General features: G+C 42.1%; 1 protein-coding gene and 1 long non-coding RNA gene across 2 annotated transcripts in view; one reads left to right on the top strand and one right to left on the bottom strand.

The window, feature by feature from the left end:
• Positions 1 to 3,011, top strand: part of DAPK1 (death associated protein kinase 1) — a 91,364-nt gene extending 88,353 nt beyond the window's left edge. The window contains exon 26 of the mRNA XM_052701143.1: positions 594 to 3,011. Within this exon, the coding sequence (XP_052557103.1) occupies positions 594 to 1,826 (1,233 nt within the window). The 3' untranslated portion in view covers positions 1,827 to 3,011. The remainder of the gene's footprint in view (positions 1 to 593) is intronic.
• A 20-nt stretch (positions 3,012 to 3,031) lies between these two features.
• On the bottom strand, positions 3,032 to 24,841 carry LOC128089637 (uncharacterized). Its single transcript, XR_008210630.1, has 3 exons — positions 24,789 to 24,841; positions 23,306 to 23,346; positions 3,032 to 3,148 (listed from the first exon to the last, which is right to left on the bottom strand). It is a non-coding gene; the product is annotated as an uncharacterized LOC128089637 (long non-coding RNA).
• Between the last annotated feature and the right edge of the window lie 194 nt (positions 24,842 to 25,035).

Here is a 25,035-nt window from a genome sequence, read left to right as displayed (position 1 = left end):
GTGAGTGCTTTTTATCTAAACTATGTATTCTTACTATCAAGGTACTTCTCTGATCGAAAATTGCTTAATAGGATGTAAGTAAATGTCTGTAGTTATTTCCTTCTACTTGTCCTTTCAAGACATCATAAGTAATAGACTGATTAATAATGCTTCTTGTTATCATTATTGTTTTGGTGTACGTGTTCTATTCAACATTATTTCTATGAGACAGAAAGAGCTGCAGTTCATTGCTATAATTGTAACATCATAAAATACATAGGATATGCTATTGTTAGCATCTTGAAATTAGGTAGTGAAATGAGATAAGAAATTTGTCTGTCTCTTAGAAATTGAATTGTAGGAAAACACCTTTGCATAAATAGCTTGCAGAGCATTGCCTAGGCTGTAATGCTGTTGGGTTCTGATGGCTTTATTATTAATGGAAGCCAAGAGTGAGTTCTTACTTCTGAATATTTGCAAGAAACTAAAATGCAGTTCAACTCTGTCAGCTGTGTTATTTAAGTGATTTGGTCAATAGGTTAGGAAAGACAGAATGTGGAGTACCGTCTTGTTCTCCATAAAATACCGATAATGGCTTTCCTATTTATAAACAGATTAACATTATGCAGAGTGAAACAGTTCAAGACGTTGTTCTTCTGGATCCTCGCTGGCTCTGTTCAAATGTCCTAGGAAAAATCCTATCGATAGAGAACCCAAAAGCTCTCCATCACTATAGAGGTCGATACACTATAGAGGACATACAGCGTCTGGTAACAGATAGTGATGTGGAAGAACTGATACAGATTTTGGATGCTATGGATATTTGTGCAAGAGACCTTAGCAGTGGAGCAATGGTGGATATTCCTGCTCTCATCAAGACTGACAATCTCCACAGGTCTTGGACAGAGGAAGAGGATGAGGTACTGATTTATGGCGGTGTTAGAATTGTTCCTGTGGAACATCTTACCCCATTTCCTTGTGGAATTTTTCATAAAGTTCAGGTGAATCTCTGCAGGTGGATTCATCAACAAAGCACCGAGGGAGATGCTGATATACGTCTGTGGGTAAATGGATCAAAGATCATGAATCGCGGCGCTGAGCTTTTAGTGCTGCTTGTCAACCATGGTCAGGGCATAGAGGTTCAAGTTAGAGGACTGGAAACAGAGAAGATCAAGTGCTGTTTACTTTTGGATTCTGTATGCAGCACCATTGATAACTTAATAGCCACAACCTTACCAGGCCTTTTGACTGTAAAATACTACCTTAGTCCTCAGCAGCTGAGAGAACATCATGAACCAGTAATGGTCTATCAGCCTAGAGACTTCTTCCGTGCACAGAGTCAAAAGGAGACATCACTAACTAACACCATGGGGGGATATAAGGAGAGCTTTAGTAGTATACTGTGTTTTGGGTGTCTTGATGTCTACTCCCAAGGAAGCCTAGGAATGGATATTCATGTTTCAGATCTGAATCTACTCACCAGGAGAAAACTGAGCCGACTTCTGGATCCACCTGATCCCATGGGCAAAGATTGGTGCCTTTTGGCCATGAACCTGGGCCTCCCTGATCTGGTTGCAAAGTACAATACAAATAATGGAACACAAAATGACTTTCTGTCAAGCCCAGTCCATGCCCTGCTGCAGGAGTGGAGTAATGCTCCAGAGAGCACTGTAGGAATCCTAATGTCTAAGCTGAGGGAATTAGGTCGCAGAGATGCAGCAGACTTTTTACTCAAGGCATCTTCTGTATTCAAAATAAATTTTGATGCTAATGGTCAAGAGGCTTATGCTTCAAGTTGCAACAGTGGCACCTCTTATAATTCAATTAGCTCTGTAGTATCACGGTAAGAAACAGGTGTTTTGCATAGATATGTTTTCAAATTGCAGAAAAGATAAAAGTGCGAGAGTTTCTGTACCTTCTCAATTATGAGGTTTTACGTCAGAGGATTTTTATCCTTCTTCAGCACCACCTTTTTGTGCTTAAGCTTTCTACTTCTGGCTGAACTGTTGCTTTTTATTTGATCTCTTAAAGGCTGGTGTACTTCTGATGTGTTAAAAGTTATTACAGATACATAATGTGCTGCTTAATACTGATGTTTTAATTGGAAAGTCTTTCAACTGTGGATGTATCACAACTGTTTTATGAAGTAATTCTTCCTGTAAAAGGAAAGGGGAGAAGAATAGCACATAGTACATGAAATGTGTATTTCTTATGTCCATTTTTTTCTTTAAAATGCTGTCCTCTGTTAAACACTTTTTTATATTTTTTAAGGAGGGAAATCCACCTACATTGGTGATTAGTCTGCCTGAATATAACACCACATTGTTTTTAGCTGAAAAAGCGAGTGCCTTTTGCAGAAGAGGGGGGTTTCATTGGTTTGAATGACCCTGCTGGAGTTACAAGAACATGCTACCTCTGTTTCACTGAAATTGTCTGCATGCTTAGTGCTTGCCTTTGTCTGCAAGTGGTGCTTGCCTTTTAATTTTTCCCTTATTTCTAAGACATTGGTAATGACTCATGCAGAGCGTTCATGTGCCAATACTGTGGGTACAGATATGTGATACCTGTCAACTTCGATTACAGTCAAATCATAATGTGAAAACCTCTTAACCTTGCCAATTACCATGCTTCTTTATTACCATTTACCTCAGGTAAAAGTTTGTTCATTATGGAGTTCAAAAAGGATATACATGTGTTAGATACCGCAGAATAATACTGTATGGCTGTCAATTGTAATTTGTGTATACCAAATTGTTTTCTACTATTAGATCCTAAGTTACTTCTTGTACTTGAAAATTTTAACGGGGATAAAAACAAAAGGACACAAGATTTCTTGCAGTGAGAACTTTAAAATTGATATGAGGGGATAAAGCGCATTCTGTTCTAAAAAGCATGTAATTTTAATGGTGCAATGTGTTTGTGTATATATATATATTGTATGTATATATATTAATACTATTTTTTCCTTAATCTTACCATGTAGTAAAATTTTAAAGCATTTTTCTACAAATAAAATGTTGCTTGTTGCATCACTTTTATCTGTATCCTGTACCTTAAGTGGACCAAGCCTCCTCTTTTCCTTATAACCACAGTCCTGCAGAGGCAGTGCCTGACTTCTGATGTTCCGACCACCTCCTGTGTTGTCATACCAGGGAGCTCTCTCAGTATGCTGTGGAAGTACTTATATTTTATTAGGTGACTCCTCTGCTGTGGAGTAGGTGTGCGTTCATTTTGACATCCCTATGTATGCTGCAGAACAGCACTAGGTCTTAAAAAAGCTAATTGCTGTTTCCCACTGCTTTCTATATGTATTTTGTCATGTCTTTATTACACCCTTCACCTGATACCACTGAGCTCCTTTGTTGAATGTTTTTCCAAAATGCCTAGTCTGCACTAAGAACCGTACCTAATGAGCAGTCCAACCGTCAGGTACCTCTGCTCTGGTGTTTTGCTACCATTGACAAGAGCTGAAGTTCTCCCTCCCCTGTCTGCTGTGAGTTGCTCACTGAAGAGTCGTGGATATGTGGATATGTGGGTCTTGCTTGTTTTGTAATTCTTCCTGTGTAGCTCATTTCTTTATCCTCAGCCTAATATCTGAAGGTGAGTCCAGCCTCTGAGTTAGCTTTGCTGAGACTATATGGCTGCAGAGGGCTGGGGCCAGCTAAAGAAACTGTGTGAGAGTGCAGGCTGCTGTAAGATGCTTTTGGTGTGCAGGTCTGCCAGCAGTGCCTGCTGTTTTAAGTCTTCATTCACCATTGTACAGTGGTGAAGTGGTGGAGAGAAAAGACAGGTAGCTCTTCATGTGCCTACCTCCCCAAATGCTTTAAGGACATTGCAGATCTATGTTTGATTTACAAATTTGGGAGTATTATGTTTTTTGTTTTTTATTTATTTTGTTCTGGTTTTCTACCCTTCTCAATTCTCTGCTTCCATTTACTGTAAAATGCAGTCCTGGGAGTAGTGGATGCTATAATAGTTCTCTGAGTAGTGGAAAATGCTTACTGCATGCATCGTTTCCAGCTTTTATGGTAATAGGTTCAGGAAAGTGAATCACTGTCATAGGGTAGCTTTGGATTGCGTCCCTGTAAGTCATGTGCCATATTACTGAGATTCCAGAAAAAATCATAGTTGTAAATTATTATTTCAACAGAAAAAGGTTAGCAAAGTGATACAAGTGGGCATTCTTAGCACTCTTCAATTTTAATGATTCCCTGTTTTGTTTTAATGCAACAAAAAGCAGAGCTTCATTCCTCAGTTTTTATGGGTGTGTTTGAAAGGCAGTAGCCCTGACTCACTCTGGAAACATGGGCAGTGGCATCTTAGAAGATTTAAAAAAAAAAAAAAAAGTTTGGCTGTAAGTTTTGTTTGTTTGTGACATAAACATACTAACCATATAAACTTAGCTGCTTATAGTGAAACAAGTAAAGTTGGATACTGATCATTAGACTTCTCTTCACAGCTGCATGATTTGATGGTATAGAGGTTAGTCCTAGTGTTCATCAGTGATATAGACAAATTCAAAGATGCAATGCAATTACTCAAGACCAAGACATGATAGATTGTTCTCTAGTTCATAAATTTGTTATTGACATCTGAACTTAAATTCTGAAAAATTGTTTTTCCAAGTATCTTTTCCCAGATACGTTGCACTATGCATGGGATAGGGGAGTACTTCATGTTGCTGTGTGTATTAGGAGCTGATTTTATATCTCATGGAAGTTTTGCTGTAGACCAGCTGGTGAGATCAGTGTCTCCATGCAAATTACTGAGGGTGGGACAAGAAGGGCATCTAGAGGTGACGGTGGGTGGAGATGGATATAAATTACTCTTTTCACCTTAAGAGAATGTAAACCAGAGACAGCCACAGGTTTCAGAAACCTTATGATTCAAATGATTGAGAAAGAGTTATGAAACTACAGGGATTTAGCAACTCTAAAGTGTAAGGGATTAAGAGGCAGGAGGCTCAGAAAGGAGCCAGAAACTTGCTTTGTAAGTGGTTGTGTCTCTCTAGAGTAGTGGTGAAACTTATCCTGCACTGGCTGCATTCTCCAACCCTAGCCAAAGTTGTGTTGGTGTATTACAGCTTTTGTATTCCAAAGAAGCTGTTTTAGAGCATTGTTTAAACAAGATTCCTTGATTTGAATCATGTCACTGTTTTAGTTTTGTAAATGAAATTGAAGAATGATGCACAAATTGTAACACCAAAGAAAGTAAATGGAGCATGCAGTGCGTTGAAACCTGTCTAGGTTTTCAGCAGACGGAGCAGTGCAGCATCTTCTTTGAAGGTGGCCTGACTGTACTAGGTACCAAATTAAAATATTTCTACTTTGCTGTAACTAGCTTGTTGAAATTCATAAATAACATTACATGGGTTCATTTCCATCTTTTCAGTCTTTCTCTGATTTGGAAGGCGAAGTAGAAGGAAAAAAAAAAGGAAGAAAAGGTTTTAGCAATGCTAAGGAACTTGTTTTCTAAAAGGGCTAAGCGGCTCAAACTTAGCTTCTGAGAGATCTCCAGCAGCCAGGGGAGATGTAGACATAAGGCTGCATGGCAACAGTTTGCCCTAATAAGCTTTACTGAAACAGCAGGCCAGTGGGAAATGCTGCCTCTAAGCTGAATGAGTGTCCATGTGCCCTGGTTTGCATTAACCAAATTAACCACTTCTGCAGTACCCAGATTGCCCTGAGATGAGGTTCAAATCCAAACTATGCCCGTTTAACAATCATTCTTGAAAATGCAGCCATGTTGCTGACTCAGCTGGGCAAACCTGGAGAACAACCACCCTGCACTGAGAACGCCCCGCCTGCTCTCTGAGTCCTGCTCTCACCATGTCAGGTCACCATGTATCAAACATGTGTTCACATCCCTATGCAGAAAGGAAGACTGAAGGCAGTCCTCTGGGGCTGGCAAAGGTGCTGAAAAAATGCCTATACACTCTGCAGCTTGCTGGCAGAGAGGTTGGAAGCCAGAGCCATGCTGTCTTCTCCAACAGAAATGGGGCACTTCTTGTAAGTGCTGGGGCACTTCTGGCAGCTCTACGTCTGGGTTCAGGAATATGTGCTTGCTCCTTTCAGCACGGGTATCACATGGCAAAGCTGAAAGGTGCCTTCCCTGTACACTGCCACAGCTGGGCCTCACCAGCCCAAGCAGCTCAGGATGTCTGTGCTGGAGAGCAGAGGTGCTCCTGCTGCATTTCAGTGATGTTTGTGTGAATGAGTAAGGGCTGACATAAGACACCAGCATGTGGTATGTGGCAGGGAGTAAGAAGTTGCACTTTTCAAAACTGTGCTAAGAAAGCATTGGAAAGAAGGGCTTCATGTCAGGGAGGTAAGCCTGCGCTGATGCAGTTAGAGCAGTGTGTGTGACTCTCTGAGTCACAGTGTGTCTCACTTTTCAGCTGCCCCTTCCATTGCAAAATCTGCTGGTTTAGCACAGCCACAAAGAATACTTTCATTGTTGTAGTCTGTTGTCCCATAAAGATAAATGAGTCTCACAGGGGCATTCCCTCAGCGGGCCAGTTTACGTGCCCGTGTGTTTGTAGCAGAGAGGATCAGATAAGTGAAGTGAGTGCAAGGAGAAAGATCCTTGCTGGGAAGTAAGGGATATCAATAAATCCTGTAATTTCTATATTTGCCTTCAAAGTCCTACAGCTATACAGCATTGGCATCTATATATCTATTTTTTAATTCTGACTTTTTATTGATTTAAATGCAAAGAATAGTTACTCTGCAAAGTGCTGAGCACTGTCAGCTACTGTTGAAGCTAAAGCTTTCATTCCTCTGAAAAACACAGGTCAACAGGTCTTGAATGTTGCGGTAAAGGCAATGTCTGTGCACGTGAAAGCTGGAGACAAACCCAGATGAGAACCAGGACAGAACAAGCTCCTTCTTTTCTAAGCCCATTGTGTGGATGATTTCATCATTGCTAAGGCACATATCTTCAGAACATGCAAGAAAGAGATTGCTTCAAGGCATTTTCATCCATTTGATAGCAAGGGCTATATTATTTCATTATTGAGTTAAACCCCCACCCTGTAGCACTAATGTGTTTTGAGTCAAACATTTCTACAGACTTCTAGGGACTATTGATAGCTGGAAAGTGTTGTAACAATTAGGAAATCGTGAAAGAGGATGAGTTCTGCAACCAAATTAGCACTATGTTAGGATGGGATTAATTTCCTTGGATGCTCATAGGCAGAAGGAAATACTGCTTGCAGCTTTTAGACCCGGCAGTCAAGTAGCAGTAAGGATTTCAGAGGAAGTTTGAGGCAGGGACATACAGCAGCAGGCTGCTTACAGAGATTCTTAAGGGAGTCATATGAACACTTAAACTCATGGATTAATGCAGTTTTAGTGCATGCTCCAAGAACTGAACAAGACCCAGAGCTTAGAAGTGCTGCTGGGAAGAGAGGGGTTTCCAGATGCAGAGTACAGCCTTCTTATCCAAGGTTGTACAATCTAGCTAAGGCAGTGGTTTCTGCCTGCTAGAGAAAACAGGAAAATGAACATAACTGGCTGCGGTTTGGATGGATGTATGAGGCAGGTGTAAGTACCAGACTTAGCCACACAAAGCCACCGTTACCACTTCATTAGCTCTCTAGGGATCAATGTTCTTTTGTTCTTAACAGGAGAGCAACTTTTCAAGAACAGTGGAAAGTCAAGGAGTGCTAGAACAAGAATCGGTTGCCCAGCCACGATTCTGCAGTATGCAGCTCAGATTATCTTGTTTCTGACTACTGTGGCTACAGAAGTTCCTGTAGCCACTAAAGAAACACATATGTGACAAAGAGAAATTGTTGTTTGTTTGTTTGTTTTTAATGCATTGAGCTGCGCTAAGGATATCCAGTTATTTAAATTGCTAATCTCATACATTTGTACAAGTATGGTGGTTTCACAGTTGTCCTACTGGACAGCTGCTTGAAGATACAGAATGGTGCTGCACAGCTGGTGCGATGTGCATCCTGCAGCATGAGGTGGTTGCAGAGGTGCTGCTGAGGCCACTAGCTGCTGGCACAGTGAGTCTGCGGGCCTCAATCCCCGGACAGACCTGGCCCACTTGCAGAACAACAGAATATCCCAAACCAGGAGAGACACCTGGCTCCACTCAGGACTATTCAAAATCCAAACCCTATGTCTGAGCGTGGTGTCCAAAGGCTCCTTGAACTCCAGAAGCTTGGGGCCGTGCATGCTGCCCTGTGCAGCCCGTCCCATGCCCACCGCCCTGTGGTGCAGAACTGTCCCCAGCCCCCAGCTGCCCTCCCCTCACACAGCTCCATGCCGTTCCCTCGGCCCTGCCGCTGTCACACAGAGCAGAGCTCAGCGCTGCCTCTCCGCTCCCTGTGAGGAGCTGCAGCCGCCATCAGGCCTCCCCTCAGCCTGCGCTGCTCTGAGCTGAATGCACCCAGGGACCTCAGCTGCTCCTCACACACCTTCCCTTTCTCATAGACCCTCTTTGGTCCTAGAAAACTCTGTTGTGTGGGGTGGATGTGTCCATCCTGGATCACCCATGGTTTTAATAACAATGCAAAATACCGTGTCTCTTGGAGACAAGAGAGAGGAGAGTTAAATTATTTTCTTCATGGTGTAATTCACTTAAAGTATCTTTCACTTCCTCTCAGAGAGCCCTGGAACAGGCTGTGTAAGAACATGGAGATGTCTCTGAAATTCAGGCCTGACATTCATGTCTGTCTGCATGCAGCCACATTACTGCATCAGGCAATAGTGGAAATACTAAACATTATGGTGCTTCTTGGTCTCCACATTTTCTTTTTCACTCCCAAAAGTAATACTGGTTTCTATGAAAAAAGTTTTCAGTATGTGTTTTCCATCTCTATTTCTAGTCATTGTTTCTGAAATGTGACTTGAATGACATCTCTGAAATAAATTTTTTCCCCAACAGAGAAATACAACTCTTGGGAGCATTTTTCTACTCATAGAAGCTACTAATAGAGACTACCTCCAACAGATTTGACAGGTTTTACCTGTATCACAAATATCTGCAGTCTTTCCTTCCAGCTTAGTCCAAATTTCAGGAACTATTTTCAAATTCAAGAAGCCAGATAATGCACTTCCTAACCTCTGCTGCCTGAGGCTTTTCTATGATGACTGGAGCCAAGCAAATAAAACCTTCTGGACACCAGGAATGCAATAATAATTAAGTGTTGAAATAGCCAGACTAGAAGGCATGTTGATGGAACTCTCCTTTGTGAGACATCTATACTGCTTTCTGTAGGGAGAAGAGATGGTTTTAGATGTCATTGGGCAGCAGAGACAAACTCCTCTGCTTCCCATTCTGCATTATTTTTTGGCCAAAAAAGACCTGTGGATAATGGTGGATGATAAGCTGGATATGAGCCAGCAATGTGTCCTTGCAACACAGAAAGCCAACCATATCCAGGGCTATACCAAAAGAAGTGTGGCCAGCAGGTTGAGAGATCCTGCCTCTCTGCTCTGAGGCCTCACCTGGTGTACTGTGTCCAAGAGAGACAGAGAGACGTAGACCTGGTGGAGTGCATCCAGAGGACAGCCATAAAAATGATCCACAGAATGGAACACCTCTCCTATGAGGGCCAGCTGGGAGAGCTGGGGCTGTTGGAGAGGAGAAGGCTGCAAAGTGACCTGATCGCAGTCTTTCAGTACCTAAAAGGCACCTATAGGAAAGGGGGCAGGCTCTTTAGCAAGGTGTGTGCTGATAGAACAAGGAGAAGTGGCTTCAGGCTCAGGAAGGATAAATTTAAGTTAGATATAAAGAGAAATCTTTTACAGTGGAGGTGATGAGGCGCTGGAACTGATTACCTAGTGCTGTTGATGACCCATCCCTGGAGACTTTCAAGGCGAGTCTGAGTAAAGCCCTGAGCAACCTGATCTAGATGCGGTGTTCATTGCAGGGGAGCTGAACTAGATGGCCCTCAGAGGTCCTTTCCAACTCTAAGGACTCTATGAGTCTATGATTACCCACCTTAAACTGTGACATAGGGGGGCTCAGAGTGGCCAAGCTGCCAACACACACTGGGCAGACCACAGAAGTACGATGGGGGCAGTCTCTCTAAATAGGAGAGGGCCTGTGTGCTTGTGCAAGTTCCTGGAGAGCCCCGTACATCTTGTGCTGGCAGAGCCAGCTATGTCAACTGGTCATCCTGTTCTGCTGGCCTGGCAGGCATCCTGCTCCATCTCACCTTAGCTTTCCTGCAGACACACTGCAGAGGTTGGTGGGAAGCAGTAAACAACATCAAGTATTTCAGCAGTCAGCCTAGGCATATGTTTGTGGCAGAGAGAAAGGAACAGGTGCTCTGCTGGGTCACTGCCACAGTTTCAATCCACAGTCCACGCTTTTTAGTCAGGAAACTGCTGGCAGCCAACCAGCAGACTTGTCCAAGGCTAATGCCTCATGTTTGCTGGGCAGTTTATGCACAGGTCCATGTGTGTTTGTAACTATAGTAAGGACAGCCAATGGAGGCTAGGTGCCCCACTGCAGTAACACCTGTGTTTCCAATTTGTTTTTAATTCTTTTTACATTTATTCTCATTTGGGATATTTTTGCAGCAGTGGGGAGAGCTAAAGAGAGTTTGTGTATGCAGATAGGCAAAATTACTGACAGGCTTTCTGAACTCCTGCACAGTCTGGCATGGTGCTGAACAATTTCCTGCATAGTTCAGGTCAGCTCTCCAGTCTCAACACTGTAAGGTTTTGAGGTGTTTTTGCCTAAGTACCCTAAGCAAGGCAAAAGCTGCCTTGTGCTGAGAGTGAGGTCCTGACCCCTCCATCTTCCACTACAGCCCCATTCGTTAATTTTGTATCAGGGCCCATGTGCCCAGGCATCCCAGCCTGCCGCTGGCCATTCAGGCCTGGCCTCTGGCTTTGTTTGCTCACTGCTGTGGCTAGAAGCCAAGGAGCTGCCAGCAAGGAGAGGGCAAAGTGGCCTCTTTTCAACAGTAATGCTGGTCCAAATCAAGCTAAGCTCCTTGGGAAAACACTCATAAGCAGTTTCCATTCTGCCTCAAATTAAAATTGTATCCACATCATTGCTGAAAGTGGAACAGCCCCATCAGGATTGGTCTTCAATATTTGTTTGAGCTAGAAAGATTTTCACAGGGCATGAGGTCAGATTTTAGTGGCCCTTAGCAGAGAAGATGCGTAAAAAACCTCACCATCACCTAGAATACTTTTCTGCCCCCTTGTAGGAACATCAAAGGGCACTCTACAGTCCCACAGCAACAACATGGCCATATAGACATGGTTCAAAACTGTCTGCTCAAAGGGCTGGGCTCTAAACCTGTATCACAGGGTAGAAGGAGGGGGCTACCTGGTGGTACAGCTGGAGACACATAAGGCAAAGAAGAAATATGGTGCTACTTTCTCACAAACATTTCTGAATAAAACTAGTCTGCAAATCATCTGACCCCTGCCTCTTTCATTATACTCAGCAGCCATTTACTTTATCTATTCTCATTTGGGTTTGTTGCTTTCCTTTCAGTCAGAAAAGAAGAAAAATAAATAATTATATAGATATGCAGCAGCCATTCAAATGCTGCTTCTTACACATACATGATGAGCAAATTTAATTAAAAATCGAAGTATTTCTAGATTTCTAGAGTGAGCCTCAATTTTCCATTTGTTACACACCAAATATCACCACTGGGTTTCTAACCTAAGTCTAGATCACACTGCCTGGAACAGCATTAATTTTAAACAAAAAACATTTAAGTGAATCAGGAAGCTCTTTGTCTAGTATTTTGATAAACCCCATTGAATTTAAAGAATGTTCTCTGTTCCTGCTTTTGAAGTGGGGTTTTCATGTAATGTCCCCAGTCTTTACCAAGGGTGGCCAGACTGCCCTACAGTGGCTGATGCACAGTATAGGCTGTCCTAGCATTTTCCTTCTCCAGAAGACCACCCAAAAATCCAGAGCAAAAAACAGTGCTAGGTGCTTTGTAACACGAATCAAGGGCAGGTTTTCCTTGGTACTGTAGCTGGGTACTGAATTCCAGGCAGTGTCAGAGACAAGCCAGTACCACAGGTAGTGGAGAGCTTTTCTCTCAGAGGACCACATTGACTCTCTGAAAAGGTTGCAGTACCATTCATTTTGCTGGCAGGAATAGGCTTGAGGTATGACGCTCCCTGCAGTGGCACTGGTTGTACTCTTCATGTTGAGGCAGTCACTCTGCATGTGGAGGAAAGCTGATGTACTGCTTCTGGAGTCTCTGTGTCTCTAGATAATCAGTATGTATACTAATGGAGAATGTAGAGAGATGACTGTGGTTCTCTTCATCCTTAGGATTTATCTTTTATTTGCTCTGTTATGTATGGAAACAAAACTGTATATCTTTCAGTATATTACTGTAGTATAGCTTTTGGAGCCTGTAATTGCAAAATATTTTCCTCTTCCCTTCTAAAGCAAATATAACATCAAAATAAATGAGAAGCACTGGCCTATGCTGTGAGATGAAGAAAATGTTGAGCTTCACAGTGCCTTCTTTAATTCTGTCTTTAATAATCAGACCAATTATCCTCTGATTGGGAGCAGAATAAACCCCTCACATTTCAGGAGTAAACAATTAGTAGCCTTCTATTCCACCTGGACTCTCTTAAGTCCATGAAGCCAAATGGGATTCATTTAATGCCAAGGGTGCTGGCAAAAGTGATTTCTGACCTGCTTTCCACCATTTGTCAGCAACTGGAGACTTGTCAGTGTGATGCCTGTCTACAAGAAGAGTCAGGAGGATCTGGAGTTAAGAGGATCTATACACCTATCAGCCTGACCTAGTTTTGGGGAAGGTCATGGAGCAGATGATATTGAGTATGATCACACAGCATGGGCAAGACAACTTTGGGACCAGGCCTAATCAGTGCGGGCTTGTGAAAAGCAGGTCCTGCTTGACTGACCTGATCTTCAATGACAGCAGATCTTTCTAGTGAGTGAAGGAAAGAATATGGACACGGTCCAGGAGGTGGAGAGAGTCTCTATCTAGACTTCCATAAAGCCCACAGCATTATCCTAGAAGTTGGTAGTCTGTGGCTTGGACAGGTGTATACTCTGCTGGATGGCCAGGCCCAGAGAGTTAAATCCAGCTGGCAAATGATCACTAGTGGTATTCCTAATGGGTCATTACTGGGGCCAGCCCTGTTTAATGTCTCTATTGGTGATTTGGATGAGAGGATTGAGTGCACCGTAAGTAAATTTGCAGATGACACCAAGTTGGGAAGAATTGTTGAACTGCCTGAAGATGTAAAAGCTCTTCAGAGGGATCCAAATGGACTAGATTTATGAGCTATGGCCGATCGTATGAGTTTTAACAAGACCAAGTGCCAGGTTCCTTCACTTCACAACAGCTTGCTTGCAATGCAAGCCTGGAACAGTATGGCTGGAATGCAGAGAGGAAAAGGATCTGAAGGTATCAGTTGACAGCTGGCTGAACATGAGCCAGCATTGTGCCTAGGTGGCCTAGAAGACCAACAGCATCCATGCTTGTATCAGAAATAGTGTAGTCAGAAGGACTAGGGAGGTGATCATTCCCCTGTACTGAGTGCTGGTGAGGCCACACCTTGAGTATTAAGCCTCTCACTACAAAAAGACATCAAGGCCATGGAGTGTGTCCAGAGAAGGACAGCAAAGCTGTGAAAGATCTGAAGCACAAGTCTCACCAGGGGTGGCTGAGAGAACTGGAATTGTCCATTCTGGAGAATAAAAGGCTCAAGGAAGACCTTACTGCTTTCTGTAACTTCCTAAAAGGAAGTTATAATGAGGTGAGAGTCGGCTTCTACCTGAATAACAGTGATGGAACAAGAAGAAATGGCCTCAAATTGTGCCAGAGGAGGCTCAGATTGGATGTTAGGAAAGATTTCTTCTCAAAAATTATGGTGAGGCATTGGAACAGGCTGCCCAGGGAGGTGGTGCAGTCACCGTCCATGGAGGTGTTCAAGAAATGTGTGGATGTGGCACTGAGAGACATGGTTAGCAGGCATGGTACTGATGAGTCAGCAGTTGGACTAGATGGTCTTAGAGGTCTTTTCCAACCTTTATGATCTATGATTCTATGAAAAGCCATTGAGCTTGGTACAGATATGGGAAATTTTGTTGTTCCAGCTGTATGTAACAGATTTTCACATCCATTTCCAAAGTGTTGAAGTACAATCTTTACATTATCAGTGGTTTAAAAAAAAAAAAAAAAAAAAAAAAAAAAAAAACAAAACATCACTGGCTGGGATCTGATATACATTTTGTGTTGGAAAACAGAAGGTCATTTTCCTTGTCTGATATGGGAATGAAAAAAGAAACAAAAATTTCTACAAGAGAAGAAGTCAGATGAGAAGGGAAAAATGCTGGCAAGTAAGTTCCCCACAGCAAAAAGTTCTTGGATTTTGGGCAGGCAATTGTCTGTGTAATCAAATTATTTTTTTTCTCTCTTTTTTTTCTTTCTTTTTCATCTAAGTGTTTAAATAAGCATGCTTTGTTTAAACTGTTCAAAAACTAGCTCCAGTGGCCAAGTACAGGAAAACAACAGCAAAGGAGCACATGTAGGGCTAAGATGAGGAGTCACGCAAGGGTGTGTGAAGATAATCCACTGCAGTTTGAAGTATTTTAAACACTTGTAGGGAAAAAAAGCTTATTCTTGAAGACTGAATGCAGAGATGCTAATATGTCAATATTTTTTGCTTCCTGGAGGAAATAGTCTGTAGATGCTTCCTCTCTCAATCTCATTTTCACCAGGAATTTTCACCACCAAGACATTTAATGGTGGCCTTACTGCAGGACGGGGAGTGAGGGCCTCTGCAGCTCTGCAGCTTCTCTGGCCCGAGTGCTCCAGACTGTGTTTCTGTAAACCTCTGCAAAGATACTGCAGAGGTGTCTGCAGTGTTCTGCAGAGTTGTTCCACTCTCAACCCCCCTGGCCCACCAGAAGCTGATGTGCCCCTGGAAGTAGACACCCAAGCTGTCCCAGGGCAGCACTGACCTGGCAGCAGCCCTGTCCCCTCTCAGTTTGCTTATCAGCAATGTGGGGAAAATAACACGTGCTTTCCAGCATTTGTTGATGTTAAGAGGCTGCTGATGGGCACCCACAGCCCACAGACAGTGACAGACGCTGTAACCAGTAGCCCAACAAACACAGATAAGAATGTCCAGCCCTGTCTGTCACCCAGGAGAAGCAGAAGATGCTGCAAGGGGTTTTCTGAGGGCATCCAGTAGCTCTCATGTGGTGCAGTGATGCTGCAAGGAGATGAGATAGTGAGAAGCATAGCAACAGTACGGACCCCTCTCTATCAGTCACGAGCAGCTGCACCCTGTGGGCCGGGGTGCTTCTGCTGCCTCCCACACTAAGTTCATAGCAGTCCTACAGCACCGATGCTTGTTTTCTGATTCCCAGATGTTAGAAGAGTATTTGCTGCAGTTTCTGTTCTATAAGCCATCCAAACCTGCAGGTGCTGCACTTTAGTATGAATTGTCACATAAATATCACCACAGTCACTGCTCGTCACAAACAGGTTTATTTCACAATGCCTCTTGCAACATTTGTTCTTTGTTTGGCTGCTTTGCAGCCAGCACTTCCTCGACTACATGGAGTGTATTTGACTCTGGAAGGTGAGAGGGGCTGTCTGGGTTTGTCCCTGCCACCCTGGAGGCACAGTCTGTTCAATTCACCTATGGAAAGAGGTGAGGGACCTCCCATCCAGCCATTTCATGGGACAAACAAATGTGGCGATTGTACAAGGTGAGACTTTTCGCAACACAACCACATACTTATTACATCCTATTTCCTGCATGGCCAGTGTGTGATGTGTCCTGGTGGCACAGGAGAAGAAGGCCACAGGCACCAAATGCACTGCTGCATGGGCTGCAGCCTCTGCCCTGCGATGTGATCCTGCAGCTGCTGAAATGCAGAGTGCAGCATGCCTCAGCCCCTCTCCCTTCCCCTTATATAGCAGCATGCAGGGCACTGCAGCATGAGCTCCAAAGCAGAAGGGACCTATCTCTCATCACTGCCACTTTGCAATATTGTGCCTTCAGGTTATCTGCCAGCCATAGTAAGAAGTACAATCAAAAAAGCATGTGTGAACTATTTAATGGGAACCCAAGTTACTGGCAAGGTTTGTTTAATCGCCTTAGCTGCTAGCCAAATATGTCATGTGCTACCACTCTAGCAGGGCCCCTACTCAACATACCTGCACATCTCTGTAAATGCTCAGCTTAACAGGAATGTGTCTAAAAGCTCTTCATCTTTCAAAGAGAACTCTGGCTCCTGCAACTATCCATGCCTGGAGGCATGAATTCACCCACTTCTACTCAGGCCCAGTAGAGGAGAATCTCCTCCTACCGTTACCTTCTCCATACTGACAGATAGCTGAGCTTTTCTGACAGGAGAATCAACCTGAGAAGAGTAGCAAGAATTCTCAGTAATGTTGCCAGCACTCAGCACTGGGAATGCTTTATTTAATCAAAGAAGGAAAAAAAACTTTTTATTCCAGTCTGAGGAAACTCAGAAAAGATTATGTTTTTCAGGTGACAACAGAAAACTCTAGAGACGCTGTAGAAGAAAGTACGTAAGGAAAGGCTCGATGACAATTTAAAAAGTATGTAGATGTAGTCTTGTGCCATTGTGCACAAGCAGTACCACCATCGGTTCACCTAATTCAAGCCCTCAATTTGGATCTTTTGGAAAGTGGTTGCACAGAACTATGAAATATAGCTGCAATAGCTGTGCAGGTCAGTACAAAACATAATGATCCTTGCATACTGCAGAGAGTATATCACCTGCAAAAAACTGCTGCATGGGCTTAATGGCAGCGCTGGGGCAAAAGGAGCAGTTCTTCTCAGCAGTCTCATTGGGCCTCCATAGCATATAAAGTGCTTACAAAACCTTATAAATTGCTAGTGTCTCAAGTTCAGTGCGTCCATAACAGAAATGTCAAGCTACTCTCCATTTATTCCTCTGGAAAATACTGTCTTACTTTATACACTGTTCAAAACATAATTTCTCCACTAAGGCTAGAGGTGTGTGCCTATAATCTAATTGTTATCATTTTTCTTGTTATAGTCTTAAGAAAATTTAGTGCTACAGAGTTGAAAAAAATGGAGATACCATATTAAGAGTGGATAAAATACTTGATTTTACCAGCTAGTTCCTAAATAAAAAGGACTAATTCTGCAAACCCTCTGAAGCAGGTATGTTAGGTGTTAAGTTCTTGACCTTGCAAACATTTAAATATGTACTGATGGCTTATTGATTTGAGTGAGTTTGCAGAATTACTGGAAATTACCTCTGTGTATAACAGAGGCATGATTTGTCACTGCCTTCAGAGCTGAAATGGCTGGAGAGTCTTGTCAAATGTCTTAGAAGTGGCATCTACAGAAAGTGCCCTGTTTTTAAAACCATATTAAATAAGTGATTCCTCAACCAACATGTTGCTCTTTTGTGTTGATCATTTCAGTCTAGCTGCTCCTCTAAGACGTTTGATTTTTTTAAAAAAGCAACTGATATAATTATCTTGATTGGTTTCTGCTACTGATGGGAACCAATTGTTGTGTCATACCTGGCAGTCACAGGGTGCTCAGTCTTTACAGTGATTTCAAGAAGTCAAAACCAGACAAACACAAAAACATAACTGAGGATGTCTTTGTCCCCCCACAGACTACCAGCTTGCAAAGGAAAGGATTGCTCTGCCTAGCCAATGTAGTTGAGTTTCCTTACAGGAGATGTTCCAGTAGGAGTATGTCTTTCTTGTTCTTCCTAGCTACAATTAATTGTTTCAGGAATCTGTCTGCAATAGTAAGATGTAGCTATAGACAGAGTCTTGTGCAAGTAATTGAGAAAACTGCCCAGGGAGCCCAGGGAGGTGGTGGAGTCACCAACCCTGGAGGCGTTCGTTTGGATTTTGTGTTGAGGGATGTGGTTTAGTGAGAACTATTGGTGATAGGTGGATGATTGGACTGAATGATCTTGTGGGTCTTTTCCAACCTTGGTGTTTCTGTGATTCTGATTCTGTAGAACCAGCTACAGAACCAGCTGTAGAACCAGTCCAGAAGACTTCTGGACAACATGAATGAAAGCAGAACATGATTCTGTATAACGAGAGATGGCAGGGCAGATGGGAACAGTTCTTATTATCTTTGGACCTCTCTTTTCTCTCTGTTCCTCCCTAGGATATCATAATCCTTTGTTTCCCATATGTCTTCCCATCCCCACTGAGCAAGTGGGAGCTGTGCCATGTAGTCTGGATGGTGAGTGATTGTATCTGCCAAGCATTGTCTTGTGAGAGCTGCTGTCTGCCTGGCTTCAGGGCAAGATGGAGATCTATTCTCCTGGCCACTCTGCTCAACAGCATAAGGATGGAAATAGGCACACAGATGATCTGAGCTCCTAGGTCTCATATTCTTAGCAGAACAAGATTAAGAACAACAGAAAGTGTTGGTGATCTGATTGAAGGAAGCATAAGCAAGGCAAGCATGAATCTCACAATTTATTTTGTGCTGGCTACCTATCAAACTCATGCTGCTGCTCTTTGAGCTCAGTCAGTCATCCAAAATCCAGAAAGAAAACTCTCTAACTCCAGTGTGATGTTAAGAAGTGGCATTCCCTTATTCCTCATGATATCTACTGGGCAATTAGACAAAACAAGCATGTGCTCTCAGAGTTCAAGTTCTACATTTAAATGGTTAAGACATACATATGCAGTAACACTGGCATACATATTCATTCTTTTCCAAGAATTCATTATTATATGCTAGTGTCCCTCTGGGCATGCACAGCTGCATCTAAGGTGGTCCTATGTCCACTTACTTTCTGCCCATTTTTCCATCACCATCTTAATCACTGAGACTTTTGGCTAAATTCTAGCTGTTTTTCCCCAATTAGGCAAACTTCCATTGCTTGTTAGGCCATAATGAGCAATTTCCAAAACAATATATGTGAAGGCCAGGGAAAAAGTCCTTGCACCTGTGATGCAAAGATAAAAGTAATCTGACTCCAGTGCTCCCTGTGAAGCAGAATCGTTGAGAAAACAAAAGGCTGTTCACACACCAAGCAAAGTTGAAATGGAAACTTTTAGAACCAGCACTCATTGATTCCTTTTGTTACACTCATATATTGACCCTTAAAATGATTTCCTGATCCCTACTGCTAAACAAACCAGCCTTTATCAAGCCTACATATGGATGTAAAAAGCAGAGTGTTTTGCTGTGATTCACATGAGACCGAGTATTTTCTTGTCCTTCCAAAACAAGAAAATGGAAAAAGCTAACTGTGGTGAATTGGTGAATTTCTGCTTGCATTCTCTGTGTATAAAAAGTCCTTGGTTTGTGGTACACTTTCTTTCAACTCAGTGAGAAAAACACTTGTGCTAGTAACTTCAAAACTCTTTAGGTAAGGTGAGGTAATGCTAGCTGTTCCTGGAACCAGAGAGAGGGATGAGCAATTAAAGCACAGAAAGGAGCAAAGCACAGGCGAGGAAGATATGCATGAACACAATTGCAAGTACAAAACTGAGGATGAGAAGGTTGTCCAAGGACTTGAGGGCAAAACATTACTGGAAAAATATGTCTCACCTATTAAGAGCCAACCAAGTCTGCAAGTCTGTCTATCTGCAGTCTTATCATGACAAAAAAAAACCACTGCACTCTGCACATGGGTCTGTACAGATGTATCTTTGCCATACTGTGTGAGGGCATGGACCCAATGTCTTCCATATCCTCTGCTTTAGAAGACCAGAAGCTCAGCCAAGACCTCAGTAGACCTGCACATTTCAGTTCTGCTGCTTCCTCCTTCTCCAGGGTCTGTACTGAATTCAGGTTGCAGAACTAGATCTGGGCTTGTGAATTATGAACTGAGCTGAGAAACTCTTGTAATGTTTCCAGTGTTTTGCATGAAATAGTTCCAAACCTTCTTCAAAGAGGGTACTAACATTTTATCTTTAAAAAAAATTAGAAAATCAGTTTGAGAATTGGCATTCATCTCTAAAATTTAGGCAACATTTTGATGATACATGTGCCACATCACGCAAGGCCACAGCAAGGCCACTGGCAGCAGAAGGGATGTGCTGTGGAAGCAGGCTGCTGCAGATCTGGTCTGGTGTGCTCAGCAGGGACAGTCCAGCAGGTGTGCAGCCTCCCATGTGGAAGCCTAGGGCCTGCTGCAGCCTATGGTCTTCAGGTGTGTGTCCCTCAGCAGAGGTAGTGTCCTTCACAAAGGACACCAACCAAAAGAGCAAAAAACAGCAAACACAGAATGCTGGCTAACCACCTGAGCCTGGACTACTTCAACTACTCTTTAAAGACAGCCTGTGTGGTAGGCTTGATGTAGTAGCTTTATATAAGTTGATTACAATTTTCAGTCCCCTTCATACAATGCAGGCAACTGAAGGCATGAATACCAGGCAGTGGGCATCCTGTGCCCGTTTACAATGTTGACAAGTGCTGAAGGATGAGTGGGCTCATCTCAGGTAGATTTTGCCACCCCTATTAATTCTTAGAAATCAACCAAGTCTAATGCTGGTATTTGGGTAGAGGACATGGTAGGTTTTAGTTCAACTGTTTCAAGGTGTGGAAATTTTAATACTATTTTGGAGGAATATTTTAATGTAAATCATCTTTAGTATACTAAGTACAGAATGCTGTTAAAATGTGTTTTTACACTAATGGCTTACCTTTTTTTCTAATAATTTTCATACACATTCTGTGAGTGGTTTAGGACAGTGCAAATTCAGCACATGGAACAAAATACAAAGCAAAGTTTGTAATGTTATGTATATATACACTATTTCATGAAATACTTATTATTCATGCCTAAAAAACGAAACAAAACAAAAATAAAAAGCAAACAAAACATAATTCAACAAACACTATTCTTGCTTGGAAAAAAAGAATGATTAAAAAACGTTTTTTGCATTTGCATTGATATTTTACCATTGTATGTATGTTGTCAATTTCAAAATCTCCTGAAACACATAGAAAAGTCAAGTGTTTGGAGAGGAGACAACGCTTTATTTCTGTGCAGGGCACCAAGTGCTTATCTTCACAAATCAAGTGTGCCTGAGTCATCTCACTATCTGCTATTTATAATCCAAAAGTTCTCAATACGCATCTAGCTAATACATAAGATACATCTATCTATTACATATTCATGAGATTACTACAGTTACAAGATTACACAAACACAGTCTTCTGTGCTTATGCGGAATTCTTCAGTGGTCATTTGGAGAGATGTCCCCCCTCTCATTTTGTCTATCTGTGGCTACAGGTTTTGTAAGGACACCTAGTTTTCACCTAATTTTTACTGATTGGTTAGTTTTTTTTTTAATTTGAGCCCCCATTTAGAGAATGCTGCTCTTGTTATACAAGCACAAGTACTTAGGAATTTATCATAGATAAGCAGTACATCTGGAAGCTATATTAATTAGACAAAATGATGACTTTTAAAGGACTTTGCTGAAATTGTCTTGTGTAGAATTACATCTGGAAATCATAAACAGCAAAAATGGCAAATCATTAATTTTCAGATGTGACATACAATAAAAATGGTCACAAAATTAGATTTTATAGACAAATTCCGGATTTCTAAATTCTTTGATAGTTTGTTAGCTCTTTCCTTCCTGACTCTCTCATCTAAGAGTTTGGGGAGTAACCTTTTGTGGTCAGTCTGTGCTGTGCACGTACCCATTTATGGATCTGAGTACCAGGGCTAAGTGCCAGCGCCTGCAGCACAGGAAACCCCTGAGCAGAGAAGTGGTGGCTGGAGTAGCCAGGCAAACTAATTTCAGTGATTCTGAGAGGACACTCTTCCCCCCTCCACTTCTGTGACCCCACAGCATGGCTTTGTCAATTGAAGTAGCCCAAGCTGGCGTCACTCACACAGATCTTGTGTTTTGAACAGTTGTTTGTTGAATCAAATCCAAACTCCTTAACAGAAGCTAAGCAGGGAGTGCCAGCACTGTGTTTGGATTGCACTGTGTGCTCAGCTGTCTGCCCAGCATGCTAATGGGAAGTATATGGGGCTCTGTCAGGGGAATGGGGGCAGGAGCCACCTCAGGTACATGGTATTGGGAAAATCCTCTTACCAGTGATGGGCAAAGGTTGGATTTTTGCATCAAATCAAGGCTATTGCAGGTAATGAGTTTATTGCAAGTCAGTGTGTAAAACAGTCTACTTGGCTGATACTTGAGGTCCTTGCTTCCAGAAATGCTGCCTGAGGAGGGAGAGATTTACTAGTAAAAGATGCTGGCACATGGTGAATGGTGAAATGCATATTTGAGCAAGCTCAAATTTTAGACAGCTGGGCAACAGTCCAGCACAGCTATGTGGAACCATAGGCACCACAGCAATAACCCTGTGCAAGCCCACTCTCCTAGCACTGAACAACTAAGCATCAGGAGATTGCTTTTTTTAAGAGAAAAGAAAGACTGGTGGTGGGCACGAGATTTGACTGTATGAATATTGTGTCAGCCACTCACTGTTCTCGTCTGCAGGCCTAGCAGTAATGTCTAGAAAACTCCCTGTGAATGTTTCTGTAAGGAGCAAGAAGAAATTGCATGAGCTAATAGCTGCTATTGAGACAAGTAGGAGGAGCAGCAATTCAGTTCTCTGCTCTGTGAAGGCTGTGCTATTGTCTTGTCACGGAGTCATCAGGACATTACTTGTTTAATGCTGATCACTAACTAAACTATTTTAAAACTCTTTCAGCTTCATCTCACATCCAGATGAATGGCCCTTCATGCTTACTCACTTCCAGCGCCTCTATAGGAACCAGCACAGACTTCCCTTTCCTCCAGCTGTGCTGTCCTGAAGTTTCAGGATGTATGTTTAGCGTGCACCACTGGCTGAGGGTGCATCAAAAATAGAGAGGACGGAGGAGATTCTACACCATTGATACTGAGGAGATTCCCATCAAACAAATCTTTGGCGAGCATAAAGGTCAGGCAAAAGTTCTGGTGTAGCTTGTTGAGGACACAGTGATTAAAGAACGATTACAGAAATGGTGATTAAAATATTTGAAATGATTACATCAATTTGGCAGAAGTTACCAGCATCCTGGTGTGCAACGGGCTGAGCTTGCTTCAGCAGGACCTCAGAGACAAGCATGGCAATGCATATTGCATTCATTTGTACCGCATCTATTTGCAAACCCAAAATGAGCTAACATTTGCATGCATTATTATTAGCCTAAGATGAGAAAAAAGGAACACATTATTATTTAACATGCCTCTGTGAAGAGCCTTGAGTGAAAAATCTATGGGTCATTCATTTTACTTCACTGCCAACAGTAGAACTGCTTTATTTTTCCCCTCATTCTTCCCATTTGTCAAGGGGGAATAGAAGCGACTGTGAGTCACCTTTGTTCTTACCCAAAAAGCACGTGAACTCGTTTCTTTTTCCTCATAGCTGACTGTAAGGAAAACAAAGTTTAAATCAGTATTTGATTGCTTCAGTTGCCTCTCTCTTTTCTGTAAGTAGCTTTTATTTAACCTTCCCTCACATGATAATCAAGTCCAACTTGTAGCTTTTAAGTTTAAAAATAATTCCTCTCAGACTCTAACCTTATCCTGGGAAATATTTTCCAGCATGTCAACTTGCCCTTTAGACAGCCCTGCTCTGAGAACAGGAGACAGAGAAACAGATTTTCTTTCATGCTCTGCAACTGTTTGCAACATCTTGCTGAAGCACAAAAGGTGCACTCAGGGACTTAAAGGTTTATACCTCTCTGAACTTTATTACTACTTCCTTTAGAAAACAGAAACTTTGGCCTTTTATTTTTTTAAATTCAAATGGATATGAAGTGCTCCGCCAAGCCCTCTAAGAATTTTCTTAGAATGCCTTCACTGTGATCTCTAGAGTAAGGATGGGTAGTAAAAATTCAGTCTTAGTGAGTGGAACCTTACAACACAGACAGGATTTGCAGTATCCAGCTTGATAGAATAAAAACTTTTAAGATAGCAAGGAAACAGTAACTGCTTGCATGTGAAACTTGTAAAGAAACATTTTTAACACGAGGGAGAAAAATCATCAACATTTGCTAAGTTTTAGAGAAACACCAATTTGATGTGAAAATGATTCTACATCTGCAAACTTCAATATTAGCAAGTTAATATGATACTTCCCCATTTCCCCAAGTTAACTTTTAGAACAAACTTTACAGTGCTCAGAAATGACTGTCCGCTAGAAATCTGACACACTGAGTGAAGACTAAGGAATCTAGCTAATTGACACTCGCATTTTCAGGTGCACGAGTCTACAGAGTGGTTAAAGCTTCAAGAGCTGATTTCATGTATGATTCAGTATTTAGGCTCTTAAAAAAAAGTACAGATTAAAGGAAAAAAAAACCACATTTTTTTTTACACACATACAAATGTAACTTCAAGAGAAAAACTCACAGGAAATTAATATTTGAGGCATTTGAGAAAACCCAACCTTGAAGAAGAAGTGATAATAGATCTCCCCCCTCCTTTCTTGCAAGGCAGTTCCTTTCATCACTCCCCAATTCTTGTGACCAAGTGAGATACAGAGATGTAAATTGAAGCCACCTTTGCCTTGTAGGCAATCAGGGAAACTGGAATGCAGTTTTATCTGTTGCTTTTCATCTTTTCCGAGATCACAAGACCTCTAAAAACAAAAAGTTGCTTCAGAAGGACTGTGTTGCTACTCCCCAGTCATCTCCAAGGTAGTCAGAAAGCCGACAGAACCCTGTCGGTTTTCCCTTAAAGCTGACTCTGCTTCTTCTCTAACCTACCAACGACTCAACTGACTTCACTATGGGTGTTTCAGCAGAAGCACCCTTTGAATCTGATTTCTTACTAAGGAGAACAAAACAAAGATTAAGTGGATACTTACAAATGTTGAAGGATCATTATAAACTCCAAAGGCACCTGAGGTCTCTGGTGAGGAATGCCAGGGAGAAAGGAATTTGTATGGAGCTGCAAGAATGAAAACTATTCAGGCTTTTTTGTATTCTTTATCACTCATATTCAAATTAAGTGATGTAAAAAATATGGACAGTTTCTAAAACATTACTGAAACTAGAATTAAAAATATGTATTAAAGTAAGCAGTGTTTCTTAAAGTAACACAGATACATCTGT

Source organism: Tympanuchus pallidicinctus, unplaced genomic scaffold (assembly GCF_026119805.1).
Source record: "Tympanuchus pallidicinctus isolate F22 unplaced genomic scaffold, pur_lepc_1.0 scaffold4, whole genome shotgun sequence".
NCBI classification, from domain to species: domain Eukaryota; kingdom Metazoa; phylum Chordata; class Aves; order Galliformes; family Phasianidae; genus Tympanuchus; species Tympanuchus pallidicinctus.
This window is presented reverse-complemented; position numbering and strand designations above follow the sequence as displayed.